General features: G+C 42.4%; 3 protein-coding genes across 3 annotated transcripts; 1 reads left to right on the plus strand and 2 right to left on the minus strand.

Annotated features, from left to right (window-relative positions):
• Window positions 1–3,041: 3,041 nt before the first annotated feature.
• BCR41DRAFT_346658 (hypothetical protein) lies at window positions 3,042–4,839 on the minus strand (the record flags this gene model as incomplete). Its single annotated transcript, XM_022022937.1, has 1 exon — window positions 3,042–4,839. A coding segment is annotated over exon 1 (1,706 nt), but the record flags the coding sequence as incomplete, so codon positions are not given.
• Window positions 4,840–5,440: 601 nt separating this feature from the next.
• Window positions 5,441–7,749, plus strand: BCR41DRAFT_383784 (hypothetical protein; the record flags this gene model as incomplete). Its single annotated transcript, XM_022027499.1, has 2 exons — window positions 5,441–5,481; window positions 5,520–7,749. The coding sequence occupies 2 exons, from the start codon at window positions 5,441–5,443 to the stop codon at window positions 7,747–7,749; spliced, it is 2,271 nt and encodes a 756-aa protein (XP_021885052.1).
• Window positions 7,750–10,162: 2,413 nt separating this feature from the next.
• Window positions 10,163–12,723, minus strand: BCR41DRAFT_299896 (peptidase S8/S53 domain-containing protein; the record flags this gene model as incomplete). Its single annotated transcript, XM_022020543.1, has 2 exons — window positions 10,163–11,968; window positions 12,061–12,723. The coding sequence occupies 2 exons, from the start codon at window positions 12,721–12,723 to the stop codon at window positions 10,163–10,165; spliced, it is 2,469 nt and encodes an 822-aa protein (XP_021885053.1).
• Window positions 12,724–15,331: the final 2,608 nt, after the last annotated feature.

Consider the following 15,331-nt stretch of genomic DNA (forward strand, 5'->3'; position numbering starts at 1 on the left):
CCTTTTACATATACCTTGCCGCATATAACTCAGCCTTTCACTTTCTATTATGTAAGGTCATTGCTATGAAGGATTGTAATGCTATCATGGCTTTCATGAAATACTAAGCTTCTGACAGGAAGTTGAGTTGAGAAGGAGGCTCCCTCAATACCTCCTTCTGTCCCACCTATCTCTGGACAAAAGAGTGAAAAAAGAAAGCTAGTGAAAAAGCCTACTCCGCCTTCATAAAGGAAGCCAAGCAAGGAAGAATGAAACTGTTCTGTCATTCCGTCGACCCCAAGTGGCAGAAGGCAGGAGATAACAGTCTTTTCTGCGCTTCCTAAACGATGAGGAAGGAAATATAAACTTATTACTTTTCTTTCAGCTACTTTTGAGGACCCTTTGCTCCCTGCCTTCGTTGTTCATTTCAAGCTATCTCTTCTCTTCTGCGCTTGGCTGCGTATACTGCCAAGTCACTTGACTGCTCTTTCTGTTGGAACAAGCCATGAAGCCTCAGTACTTGACGTGTGGTATGAGGTCTAGCCAACATAGTCAATTTAGGCCCATGTGTTGCAGCCAGAAGATCCTATGATCATAAGAACGCATATGAGTAGGGATAGGCGCAGCTTGCTGCCTTGAAGGTTTACGACCTTTTTTTTTAGAAAAAAAAAAAAAAAAAAATGAATGTGATCTATGGATCTATGAGGATCTATGAGGATCTCTATTTAATGCTAATCGTTATCCGGATTCAATTGATAACATACGGTTTCATTCAATTTTCCATACCTTGATTAATAGGCAGTGGAGCTCCATTTTTATGGCCTGGGTTGAATTATGACGAATAAATGTACCCTTCGCCAATTGGGCCTTCAGCCTACAGCGTATCTACGCTGCATGAAAATAGTAGACCAATGAAATCTTTTCTATTTTGAATACAAGGTTGTGTTGGATGTTGCCTAAATAGGGCTGATGAACCTCAGAATCAAGTACCTACCGTGAACCAATGCAGATTTTGTACCGAGCGTCACGCCAAAAGCAATATTGTGGTTAAGTTTGGCTAGTTTTTATGTGGATGTTTGCTGCTAGAATGCAAAATAAATAATAATAAAATCAGCCATTCTTTTCTTCTCCATGAATATAAGGTTTTATGTTGGTATACTGATATAGGGTCAGGGCCGATCTAAGAGTATCGCCTGCACCATGGAGGAGGGCTTTTATGAAAGGATAGTGGCTAGTGGTGTCGCCTCCATTCCTTCAGGCTTTCATTTGATGGGGTAATCCAGTGTACCACCTATAGGCTGTTCATAGAGCTTGAAAAAGTGCATAAAGCCCTCTACTCACGCACCAGGGCCCTCACACTGCTGTGCGATCCCCAGCTATTTGATTTGATAAGTCAACTTTTCCGAAAGAGATGGTGCACTGGGCTAATAACAGTATCAGTAACTATGTGAAGAGTTGAATATGCAACAAAGAAAAAGAAGTAAAGAAGGAGAACGGGCCTGTGGCGTAATTACCAGGGTAACCATGGCGGGCAGATGGGTTGTTTAAAAGACCTTGGCTCTTATTTGAGTTTAATCACTTTATATTATATAGTATATGTATAGTTATTACTTGAATACTCAAATGAGTGCCTCCAAGTTTTGTTATCGCCATAAGGTAAATGGACATCACGAGGGAAGCACTAGATTGGTAGGACCGTGAGCGAAGCTACGGGTCGCTCGTATAGTTCTCTACTGTCTTTGCATTAAAGCAAACAAAATCTAGGCCCAATCTATGCCACGCACTATGACTAACAACAATTCACCAAAGGTAATTATAAAAAAAAAAGCCCTGACGCCTTTAGATAAATGGATAAATATCCTGAGAAGGATACTTTAGCAGTGAAGTAAAGAACTGCTACCAAGCTGAGAAATTACGAAAGAATCATTCAACTACTTCGTGTAACAAACACATTTTAACCCGTAGAGCAGTACAACAACGTGTACCACTTCACGCGGTCAGGATGCATGCCGCTCAAAAGCAAGTTTGTCTCCACAGTTCATACATGTTTCATATGTTTTACATGAGAATGGCACGTAAAACTGTGTATGTCATATATACAATCCATTTTCTAGCTTCTTCCCTTGACAACAAAAAAAGCAAACATAAGAAAAATCGACTGAGCAACAGTTTATTGAATGATGATGACTACGTCTATGGGAACTCGTAATGAAAGGAAAAAAGTGAGTTTTTTTTTTTTCCTCCTTGGGATGACACGAAGGAACGACATGAATACCGAGTTTGCTAACTCAAAAAATCAGCCTGTTCTGTCTGTTTCTTTGTTTCTGCTGATGAGATTTACAACATTAGTATGTAGACAAAGTGGGCATTTTTTTGATCTGCACGCCACTTTACGATGCATGTTAGTGGCACAGAAACCTTTCTCGTGCTCTTTGTGCTTTGTGCCACAAATAATATTCGCCCTCATTTTTCTCGTTCCACATGTCTCTCCACAAATATGTATTTGCTCAGAAAGTTCTAGGAAGCATATATGAAGACATTACATTTAAATGAGGCCATTCCTCACAACAGAGAAAGTAGCACAAACCAGATACAAACAAACAACAGCCTTGTATGATTCCATCATATTTTAAAGAGGGTGAGGGCGAGGGAAGAAATACAGCACAATAAACCATAAAAAATAAAGATAAGACAAAGACATTGCTTCAATGTGCTGACTAAAGTGATATGTCAAGACAAAATGAAGGATTGCCACTTTCTACCCGAGTTCCTAGAGCCATGGATCAGAGCTATACAACAGTAAGAGAGACGAGTACATAGTATGAGTTACTACAAGAGGATATTCTTTATCATATCTACGATGCTTAAGATTAATGGAACAAAGTTTGTGGTATTTCTGAAAGGACCAGATAAGGGTGTTACAAAATGTCTAAGCTTTTATCTTATAATCCATAGGATATAAACAAGTCTAACTGATCAGGGATGCGTACTCGTACTCTTCTTTTTATTTAGTTTCATGCACCCTTTGGTTTTTTTGACCTCGAAGCCAGGAAGGTTGCACTCTCCGGAAATCTACGACAAGTCCTTCTGCCACATTCATACCATATTATTCATCCTCTTCGCGCAAAAACAGCTGCTCCTCTCTGTAAAACACTGTCTCATTTAATTGTACAGTCTTCAATACAGGTAAATGGAGGCCATGGCTGAATGGCAATGATGATAATGATGACGATGACTCAACTGGCCCTGTATTGCCGTTATTACCATTATTGTTACTACTGGTGTTATTCAGGTATGAAAGAAATCGCCGTTTCATCGGTCCATCCATGACTGCCATACAAAATTCTGTAGAATCCAATCCTGGAGTTAAAAACCATCCTTCGTCTCGATATTCATGATGACACAGCTTGAGTGGCTCCTTCGACACCATTTTCCTTACAGCAGGATCAGGTCCATCTGACGTATTTTCAGACATACCAACAGTGATAGTACTTCCCGAAGTCCGGTATCCATCCAAGACCAAGCTCTCGAGGCGTCGACAGGCCCAAGGCTGCTGTTCATCCATCAAGATATTGAATTCTTGGATGTGGCACTGCATACCAGTGACCTTTAGTTTCCTTAATTGAGCGCAGCTAGTTAAGATTTTAACAAGTGCAGGCATTTGAAGCGACGGAATATTGTCATTATCCCATGCCTCTCTACGGAAATTACAGCTTAGTCGTATACATTCCAACGTCGATGCATGCTCCAAAATTGCCCCCAGCATGTATGAATCCAGTCCGTCGGGTAGACTAAGTTTTATAGATTGTAGGTGTTGAGCGCTGTCCTTAAATAAAGACGCATAGGTGGCTGCGTCCGGGAAATATCCATACTTGTGACGCATCGAGTATCCTTCAATGTAGGTCAGCTCCTTCAATCGAGGACAATACGCTCGTAAGGTTGCCGTCAATTGCTTTAGGTCAAATTCTTCAATATCGACGGTGAGCTGGAGGGATTCAAGTGCAGGACAGATGCTGGGCAACAGCACTGCAGCCCTGCTCTGACTCCAGTCTAGTAACATCTGCAGACGTGTCAGGCGAGGGAGCTCAAGTAGCGGCTTTTCTATACTAATGGAGCAGCTTTCGTTGTTGCTGTCATTGATTATACCACCGTTGCAATTTTTACTGTTTTTCGTGATCGTGATATTATTATTGTTTACGCAAGCGGAAAAAAATAAGTTCTTATCAAACCCAGCTATTGACTCCATTACCAGGGTTCTTAGCGATCCTCTTGAAGTAACAAAGATGTCGTAAAGCAGGTCATTGTTCATGATCCATCGCTTCAAATCTAATTCTTCTAAACAAGGCAGATTCTTGAGTGCTTTCTGGTATGGCAGTGCGATTTCTTTGACCATAAAATATCCTGGCCATGTGAGTTGTTTTAACTGTGACCCTTGATTGACCCAAAGTAGGCCCGACAACGTATCGGTGAGCTCATGAAGAACCAACCCAACAAGGTTTGTAGGCGGAGCGTGCTTTTCAAATGGTAAATCATCATCCTTTATTTTACCATAGGACTCATACCAACGAAACAAATGGGAGCGGGATCTGAACGCAGCGAGATGAGGAGGGTCGATGAAATGCTCAATGCAGTAGCAATAAAGGTGAGGTAGGAAGCATCGGTACCATAGACGACAAACAAGGAGACAGGGAAGCATATTATAAGCAGTGTAAAACCTGGGAGGTGGACTAGATGGGTCATATGTGGGGATCGCACGTGCTATAATATCGAGGATCTCAGGCAGATGAAGTGCTTTTTGAGTGGCGGTGGGTGACATAGTTAAAAAAAAACGATAGCGTTGAAACTTTGACGAGTACGTTGTCAAGAAGGAAGTAGAGGGAAGAAAAGAGAAGTAAGCAAGTAAGCAACAAGTGTTTTGTGACTAAATAAAAGCCACATGAGCAATGTCAACAGTTTGGCTTCGCCTCAAAAAAAATGGATCGATGATTTTTGCTCTCTGATTATCAGATCGAGCATAAGAGTGATTTATGGTAACTATCCAGGTCGGTCCTGAAATAGCCACATTCACGGTACAATATCTAGTCATGTCGTAACCCATTGAGTCACACGCTGGAAGAACTCTGTGAATTCAGAACCAATGAATCCAAACCCGTTAAGGACTATAAAATCGGTCCCAATTGGGAACAAAGAGCTTCGACTATGTTGTTTCGATGAAATATGGTTGATCAGCATACTTGGAAAGACAAAGTGAATAGCGTTCCAAAAAGGCCACTTTAAATGAATGACAATAGTGATGTATTAAAGAGAATAATCTTTTTTTGGTTAAGAATTCATCAGGAAAAAAGAATCATGGAATCAGAAATAAAGAAGTGAGGATCACATTTGTCATTTGGAAACCTTTTTTTTTCTGTTCTCCACTGCATATCATACGACGCGATATCCCAAAGACAAAGTTTGTACCATGTCCATCACCATGACAGGCTATGACCGCACAGGTCTCAGGTAAATATTTATGAAACCGCTGTTAATACTTTTTTAAGGTCATTGCATCCTAGTCTCATTCATCTCCAATTACAAGAAATCATGAACTCCATCTCTCATCTCCTTCGAATCACCACCGGCATATCTCTTGATAAAAATAATACTCTAGCGCAAGAGGCGCTCCAGTTCGAGCGAAGCACTGTAACGCCAGGTGGAAAGGCAGCAGCGCATGCTGCTACTGTTCCTCCAGAGATCATTCATTTGATCGTCAACTATCTTGATAACAAAGATCTGGTTAAAGTGATCACCCTCAATTGGACATGGGCACATATCGCTGCCGCCAAGCTGTGGCAAGAGGTCCATTTCACTGTCAACGCTCACAGAATCGTGTTCCTCATCACCAAAAGTATTCCTCCTCTTGTTCCAACAGACGAATTGCTGCAGTTATCGTCTGGCGAAACTTCGTCCTCAATTGCATCATCATCTCCAAGCGCTGATTTGAGCTCTTCGTCTCCCCCAGCTGGCTGCCTCTCATCAATGGATTCGTCGGAGAATCAAGCTCCATCAAGAAGAAATTCATATCCATGGCCAACTCTCTTGCCTTACCACTCTATGGTCCAGTCATTAAAAGTATCACTGTCGAGCACAGACATGATCCAAGACCTTATGGAAATTATTCCGTGTTGTTCAGAATTGAGATCGTTCTCAATTCAATCTGCTGTGCCCACAGAGGACCTCTTGATGCGAGGTGTCATTGCCTCTGCTTGCAATGACTTTATTGACCCATTGCATGAGATTCGTACATCTGTATCACCTGCATCAATAGCCAAGCAATTCTCTCATGCAGCCATACCACCATCTCGTCAGCATCACACTCATGTTCACACGCTCAGTGTTGATCCATACAATTTGACAACAGCTCCGCGTGCAGGGCTTCGGGCGACAGATGATGAAACTATCATGGCATCAACCACATCTCAAAGTGGGATCCTGTTTAAGCTACTGGCCAAGTCATGCCCAAAACTAGAAAAGCTGTGGTTCTCAGGTTTTCATCCAGTATCTGTTTTAGGCGCTCCAACAGATCTCAGATCTCGTCCCGCGAACAATTTTGACGCCATTTTAGACTATGATCTAGGAAAGCTATCTTCATCTCCTCATATGCATGTAAATGGCGGTGCTGAGCATGCGGGTACCTCAATGGCATTTGTTCAACCACCCATCGCAGCCACCTCTAATGACGATGGACATCACACAGTTCCATATGCAGCTAATTCTACATGTAGCACTACCACTAACCCCAGTACTACTTCTATTCATCCTTCCTGGACCAATACAGGGTCTAGTGCTATCCCACCATTACCTACTTTCACCCGCAGCAACATTTGTGGACAGTCTATGATTAACATTCTTCAGTTTGTGGACTGCACACTTCCATCACAATACCTTCTCACCATGATTCAGCATTCCCTTCCTAACCTTACAGCTCTCCATTTGACGCAATGTTGGCCAAAGGGCCCTATAAATGGATCGTTCCTAGTATCTCTAGCCAAGATTTGTCCAGGACTGCGTGATATCACGTTACATGCTACACAGTCTCATCGGGCTGTGGTCTCGTCCGAACATGTATTACAAATGTTGAAAGGTCTAGAGGATGGGCAAATACGGCGTACTGCAGAGATTGAAGCGTCTGTCCTGGGCCCAATTACATCTGCTGGATACAGGCCATATAGCAGGCTTAATGGCGAAGATGCGAGCGTGGGCTCCAGTGCAGGTGTCAATGCAGGAGCTGTATCATTAGCAGAATTCCCGTTAGGTGCTTTAAGTGGGTCAAAATACAATACCCTCTCTATCTCATCAACAGCAGCCACAGCTAGCTCATTATCTATGCCTAGCTCTAATTCGAGTTCATCCTCTGCGCTGGCCAACCTGCCGTCATCAACATTCCCACCAGCAGAGTCCAAATACAATGGTGGAGATATCAGAACTGACTCTCAGGACCAGCCTGTAGACATTTATGGGTCATTACGGTCATTGGATTCCTTGCCTCAAATAGCCTCCGCCCTCGAGTCGGTTTCAATCTGGTTTACACACTCAATATTAGACCAAGCTATTACAGATGAACTGGCAAATTCAGAGCGGCATCCAAAATTGATACGTGTAGTGTTTGGAAGCGAAGATACGTTTGATTCAGGCGAAGAGTGTATCAAACAGTTGCGTCAGCGTCGTCCAGAACTGGCCATTTGCTCTTGGGTTGGATATGGTGATGCTGGTGAAGACAACTATGATTAGATGATAAAATGATAGATACTATTTCTCTTTGTATTTTTAATTTTATTATATCCTATTGTCTTATTTATATTTATTTTATTCAGAGTATGGTTAATCTTATTCTATTTATACTATTAAGATACATGTAATGAATGAAAGCAAATATGGAGCCAAGGTTGATAAATGCTTTATTTCCTCACCTCTGCTCCGCGAAAGTGAGTGAACCTAGCAGGCACTGAGTAGATATTTTTGTCTATTGCTATTGATGCACAAAGCCCTAATAAATAGCTAGCTGGGCCCAAAGCAGCTATGTGAAAGGTCTTTTCACTCATTTTCACTTAATGACGACGCTCCCATCTGGTATGCTTTGCCGCTATTATCCCTTTGACCAATTGAGTGTGCTATTTTATATATCATTGGTGCTATTTTACCAACCAACTGAGCAAAGTGGCTTACCAATTTTACTTAACTTTCAAACCAAATTCGCTTAAGTTTTATTCAACTGTAATATCGACCCAGAGGTTCACCTCTGAGTGCTATTGATATGTTCCTATTGACCTCACGCATCCACCCACAGCACATTGAGGGGGTAATACAGTATCATATTTCGAAGACTTGCCTCAACGTGCTCTGTTAACATTTCTTGCTTATCTATCTAACTCTTGGATCCTTACATCGGCCTTAACATGACCAAAGACCCATTCAGTCGTATTGAAGCGAGGGGTATATGGGGGTAGGAACAAGAATGTAAGACCATGGCTTTCAATTACTTTTTTGATCTCTGGGCTTTTGCGGAACTTGACATTGTCCATTACTATTACCCTTGGCGCTTGGAGACTTGGGTGTATGTGTTGAGGCATGTATCCATTGAATGGTGTATATGTTGATAGATGTGTTGAGTGTGTCTAGATATATATCAACAAACAGTTACGAGTTAAAATGATTTAAAAGTGAGCACATTTGGTTGACATGTTAAGTGGAGTTGGGATTTATTTAAGCGAATCTTCTAGCAACTTAAGCTAATTTCCTAAAAATATAAGCACACTAAACTGACCAAAGGGATATCAAAGACATCTCCATGAGATATGAATACGGACGTGGTCACGTTTATCCTTCCCAATTAACGGTATATCTTAATATCTTTTCCAACAAACGATGTTAAGGAGATCTTCGATAGGATGGAACAGTGGTCTAAGTTGGAGCTCAGTAGAGTCGCTCTAAGCAAGTTCGATATTGAGTCATTTCTTCAAAACATGCCTTATACCCATATATTAAAAAAAGACGAAAAAATTAGGTGTCTGCGAAATTAGGTGACTGCCTTCGGGTACCATAAATAAGCAACAGCTTGAGCATTCACTCATCTGTGGGTAACAAGAATCTGGGTGGCAAGGATCTCATTTAATTGGAGAATGGGTATCCAGTATAGAGTGATTGGATATTGGCTGTTTTTACCAAGAGTCAAAATGTGATTCGTTGTCCCTTAATTTATTTTGAAACTTTAAATCAGCGTCCACTATGCACTGTAGATTTGTTTTACTGTTCTAATTCCTCAACACACCTTATTCTGAGTCCCTGCTTTAATTTTCCTCAGACCTTTTTTTTCATTGCTTTCGTTTATTTTATCTGCTAAAAAAAAAAAAAAAAAAAAAAAAGCCTGCCAAACGTTTTACACGTTCGTCGTCGGCTGCATCTCCTAGAAGCCAGTTGCCTACCAAGTGCCCTCGCTCTATTTATGGTGACTCGAACCACTCGGAAGCCGTTTCTCCGTCGGACAGCTTCACATCAGAGTTATGCAGACGCCAACTTCCAATCAAGCCAGCCTTCGCCATGGCCATCTCTACGTTGCTTTATCACAGTGTACTGACCCAAACAATCTTAAGGTGCTGGTCGGGAATGGAAAGGTAGAAGATAAGTCTGGGATATACACCCAAACATTGTCTTCAAGGGTGCTTTGTAGTCGCAATATCTTTGGTCTTCAGGTATTCTGTCGCTTCTTCATCTCCAAGTCATTCACGTCGACTTTCAGCTCATCTCCATTGTTATTCTATCTGATATTATTTCGCCAGATGTGTATTTTACTTTGTATTTTATTTGTATTTTACTTTGTATTTTTTTTTATATTTTACTTTATATTTTTTTCTGGTACGATAATGATAACCTATTATGTTGTTCTCACAAAATAATTTATTGAGTTTTTTACGAGGCAAGAGCAGGCCGTGGCGAAGCCACGGTCTCCGGCTCGTGTCCTTTATTCCAGCAACATTTGACTGTTGATGATTGTGAATGCATTGAATTCATGTATATTTTCTCTTTATTTGTGTACAATAGATGCAAATATATATACAATGTAGGTGGATATGGTAAAGAAGATACAATAATAAACACATAAATCTATTCACTTCTCTCTCCCTTTTCTCGCCTTCGCGGTTCCCCCTTAGATCTGGACTTTACCAATCTCGAACACTTCATAGTCTTTAGGGTATACGCCCTTAGTCAACTTCCTCTGAGAAGCAACAACAATTCTATAGACACCAGCAGGTAATTTGACAGGCACCGTTGAGGCCTTGGACTCCATAACCTGGCCTTCCCATATTCTCGGCGTAAAGACAAGATTACCTTGATCATCTACCATCTTATGCCTACCCAAGGGGCCGTAAGCTGTACCAGTCTTTGAGCTAAGGTATCCTCTGAAGACATTCTGGGAGTCATAAATACGGATCTCCCCTGAAGGTGTATGCGAGCCCAGACGAGTCAAGACCACAGGCTTCATGGACGTGAGGTCAAAGAGATAGTCGCCTTTTTTCGAGACATCGGTCAGGTTACCAGTCGCGACATTCAAAGCACTCAAGGCCGGGAACCCAAGGCTAGTATCCATGATTGGGACCTGAGAAACATCTCCCTTGAGGCCGATATAAGGAACGCTGATAGGGATACCGTCCTTGGACGTAGGGGTCGCAGTGAGGTAACCAGAGTACAAAGGGAATTGAGAGCTCTTCCCGGCAGCAGGCTCGCGGAATCGAATAGTGACGGTTGCAGACCTGCCTGCTGGAATCCTGACCGACGTGGTCGAAAATGTGACGGATGCATAGTCAGCCTCAAGGACTGGCTGTAGCAGAGGGAATGTATTGTTTCCTGGGTAAGAGTTGAGGGCATCAGCTGGTACATGCGATAAGGTGTAAGTCTCTGTACCCTTGCCATGGTTGCTAAGAGTAATCTGGACTGTTCTTTGGAGATGGTTTGTGTCCAGAAGGTCTATGTGATCTGGTGTAATGGAGGATGTGGCAGTAAGGGCATTAAATACATTGAGCAGACCAGCACCTTGCTTTGCAGCCGAAGTGTAAGTGTTTGTGATCGGATCCTTGAAGAAAGTAGCTGTGTTCTTGAAGACCTTGCGAACATCATCACCACGTGGTTTGGTTTTCTTTGCTTGAATGTAGAGAGCATGTGCGCCGGCGAAGTAAGGTGCAGCCATAGAGGTACCAGACATGACTTTGTATCCCCCCAATTTGAGAGGGAAAGCCGATAAGATGTTCCCACCAGGAGCCGAAACATCGGGCTTGGATCGTAGATCACCATCCACACCAAGGGAAGAGAAGCTTGATGGCCGACCGCCGCCCTCAACCCAGAAGCTGGCTGGTGTCTTACTCCAAGTGAGCCTGTGTTGAGAGTCTTGTTTGTAAGCGGCGATCAGCTCTGTGCCGGTCTTGTATTCAATGGATGCCATAGGGAACTCCGGGATGCCACCGACGCCTCCCAAGCCAAAAGGGATGGTCTGAATCAGAATGCCAGCTGCACCAGCCTCTTTGGCGATCGTACCGCGGTCACCAGACTTGCAGCGGGCGAGATCTCCGAGGACGAGGACAACCTTCCCCTTGACATTTAAGCCTCCGTATGCGTCCGCGTTGCATCCGTCCGCAAGTGTACCGTTCTGATGGAGCACAGGGACTAAAGTGGCAGAAATAGGGAGGTTGATGGCCTTGCCATAGGCATCTGAAGGCACATAAGAGTATCTACCTCCAGCGTATGTGAAGTAAGCATAAGTACCAACAATGTTATCAAAGGAGCCCACAGAAGTAGAGAGATCACCAAGGCTTGAGTCTGAGACCATCCAGACACCATGTTCTCCATCGTTACCAGCTGCTACAATAATGGCCATCCCTCTAGCAATCAGTTTATCGCCAAGCACAGCTGGTGGATTACTTTTGAAAGCCGATCCTCCGCCTAAGGACATATTGATCAGCTATGATATGACAAAAAAAAAAAGGTTTGTTTGTATTTGTTTGTATTTGTTTGTGTCACAAAAATGTATGCAACTTTTTTTTTCCAACTTACATCCATACCGTCGTGGTATGCGCGCTCCATTGCAGCCATGATTAGATCATCTGTGGTACTACCTGTACACCCAAAGATACGATACGCGCCCAAAGTCGCCTCAGGTGCCACGCCTACAAATGGCTGTGGAGGCTTAAGGCTGGACTTGATGTTCAGAGCATCCGCTCCAATAATACCTGCAACATGTGTGCCATGGCCTTGGCAGTCCATAGGATTTGGCCCAGGCGTAGGCTCGTTGCCACCATTGTACTCATCCCCTACAAAATCCCATCCATACGCAATACGGCAGTTCTTCCCAAAGCACCCCTTGGTGGCACCACGGCCTGCGAAGGCTGGGTGGTTGTAATCGATGCCAGTATCGATCACCCCAATTTTGACGCCTCTACCTGTCAGCTTCAGCTTACGGTGGACAATATCAACGCCTGTCATAGAGTGGTAGGAGGCTGCTGCAGGGTCCGTAGCATTGATGGCAGAAGGGCGAGGCTTTGGAATTGAGTATAAGCGGATCGGCCAGACATTTTTGATAGTGGGAATGACTGCTAAATCGTTGCCATCATGAGCTGAGAGGACAGAAATGGCTACACCATTGAAGATGCCATACTCATTCCTGACCTCATAGGAAACTTGATGATCATCCAAGGATGAGTAGGCGTTAGAGTGCATGACTCCATCCTCATACTCAATGATGAAGCCGCGAGCAACGGTTGTGTCTAATGGTGATGACATAGGATCAAAGTCGTGATATGTCCCAGCAGAGACGAGAGCCACAGCTGTGAGCACCGAGACAATAGTGTTGATGGTCTTCATTTTTCCAGGCTAAGTAATATCTGGATTGATGATTGGGTGGCGAAATGTGTGCACTAAAAAATAACGGCCTCTCTAATTGAGGTCTTCTCTAATGATAAAGGTAAAGAGTAAAGTGATGATAAAGGGGTCGATAGCGCTAATTGAATAGATGACGAAGTTAGGACAAGAATATGAAGATCAGAAACAAGTCGATCGGAGTAGAAGGAAATGATAAGTTGAATGAAAATATGAGAGAGAAACAAGATCCTTTTTATATCTGATCTGTGGATGCGTGCGCGAGTGGCTGTGTAACAAACCAGAACTCCGAATCTAAAAAAAAAAAAATGCATTCGAAAGACGTACATCAACTTATGGCACTCCATTTATTCTGAGTACTGATTTCATTTGTTGGGCGTGTTTCATTTCATTAGACACACTACAGGGCTAGGTATTCCCAAGGAAGAAATGATTAGGGCAATAAGCAGCCTATAATTAATGATGACCGAAATGAACAACATCCTGTCATTTATAAGTTTTTACCATTGACAGTGTGGGTTTTTTCTGTTGTTGCCCTCATGGAACCGTATTTGAATTGGTAGGCTAATAAAGCTCAAATGCAGCTACGTACATCCCAAGCCCCATATAAGCGCCCATGCTCCGCCCAAGCTCATAGTAAGTTTTCGATGTTTTGGATGTACCAGTTACTGTGAGCTTGATAAGTACCATTGTTCCCTTCATGCAGCCCACTGCAATGCTTTCCCCTCAGCCTTTTATTTTACAATGAGAACCACCTTTGAACAGAGCCTCTATTTAATTTCTGCCATTGAAACTCTTGTTGCTGTTATTTCATACCTGCTTTAGAATTCTTATATGGTTCACCGCTAGGTATTTACTTCCCTGCCTTCGTTCCGTCTAAATTAACTAAAAGAAACCTTTCTCTTTAGTTTATCGCTCATTTTGTCTTCTGCTGATGAAAATACTGCTGAGCTTGGAAGATGATCCTGTCTATACTGAACCTGATGCTTTACTATACCTTTATTCGCTTTAAGAGACGCGATGCAGTCCTGCCTTTCATGAGCGAAAAACATAGGAGTTCTTTTTATTTATTATCTATCTCTATTTTCCGTGGTGCTGGAGAAAGTAAGCGCTAAAGGAGCCGACTTTCTCGATAACTGTGTATTAATTAAGATGCTTGAGACAGCATCAATGGCATTCGAGTTCAGAACCTATTCCAAGTAAGGCAGGCTTTGGCCATGAAATCTTCAAACTGGTTTCCAGAAAGTGAGCTAACCAAATTAGTTCGATTGCAGCGTGTGCAACGAACGCTGTAAGCACGTTTTTAACATCTTAAGCACGAAAACACTTCTTCTAGCGTACCGGGTTAGAACTCTCTTTTTTTTTTAGCTAGGAAAACATTGGGCTGGGGACTTTAGTTGGAGAGATCTGATTTGGCGCAAGGTTCAGATCTTTCTGTACAAATGTGCGTGCAAATGTCCACAGGACAATATATCTATGAAATTTATATACATCGTCACTGAGAGACATTCCAGCACAGAAACAAGATCTCCAAAAGGTGGCAGTGCGAACTTTAAATTGGCTGAGTATGTTTTCACCAAAAGTGCGAGACGAGTGGCTGCAAAGCTTTGTTTGGAGACAAGAATAGGAATTGAGTTTTGAATGTTAATTACAAATAAAAACTTGTGATAGATGCATTATACTGAATAAACAAAACATGCGAACTCCAGGGCACTCCATTTTAAATGTCTTGGTGAAGATAATGGCCGCAGAGTCCATGCCTGGCCTCTTCACTGCCACAACCCATCAGAAAGGCTCTCTTTTTTGCTGAATCTTTGATGACAGAGTCAACGCACTTTTCTACCAACGCTTTTGTTTTGATTTCCGCTGTTTTGGGATTAAGATACCAAATAAGGAAGCCTATGACGATCGGCCACAGCACTGCCATCCGCACTCTTTCATATAAGTACAGCTCGTTTATTTTAAAGTCATTTGTGCCACCTTGTTCCTGAATTAAAAAAAAAAAAAAAAAAAAAAAACTGACTAATCACTGGTTTTCGTTTCACCTTCCTCCACCAAAAGCCATGACGATATATCCAAGAAGGTAACTTTTATTATTTTTTCTTTATTAATCTTCGATAAGAAAATCAATTCAGGAGTACCTATTTTTCTGTTTGCCATGGTTTAGGTTGTGGAAGCTTTTCCTTTCCTTTTGTCGACCAGGATCTAATTTTTGATGTGTTCTTCCAATTTCTCGCATTGGTCCTTCAATCTAGTGATGTTAGTCCCACAGAAAAGTATGATTTGGTCTGACCAGTCGATAATTTGAGTGCGGGCTTCCGTCACCGAGATTTGTTCATAGCCAGGTAAGATATAATCTTTCGTACACGGGAACAGACCCATGGCGATCAACTCAGCTCTGATTTGGTCATAATCATCCTTGCCACAACAACCAAAATAGGCCTTTGCA

Source organism: Lobosporangium transversale, assembly GCF_002105155.1.
Source record: "Lobosporangium transversale strain NRRL 3116 chromosome Unknown BCR41scaffold_4, whole genome shotgun sequence".
Lineage (NCBI taxonomy): Eukaryota > Fungi > Mortierellomycota > Mortierellomycetes > Mortierellales > Mortierellaceae > Lobosporangium > Lobosporangium transversale.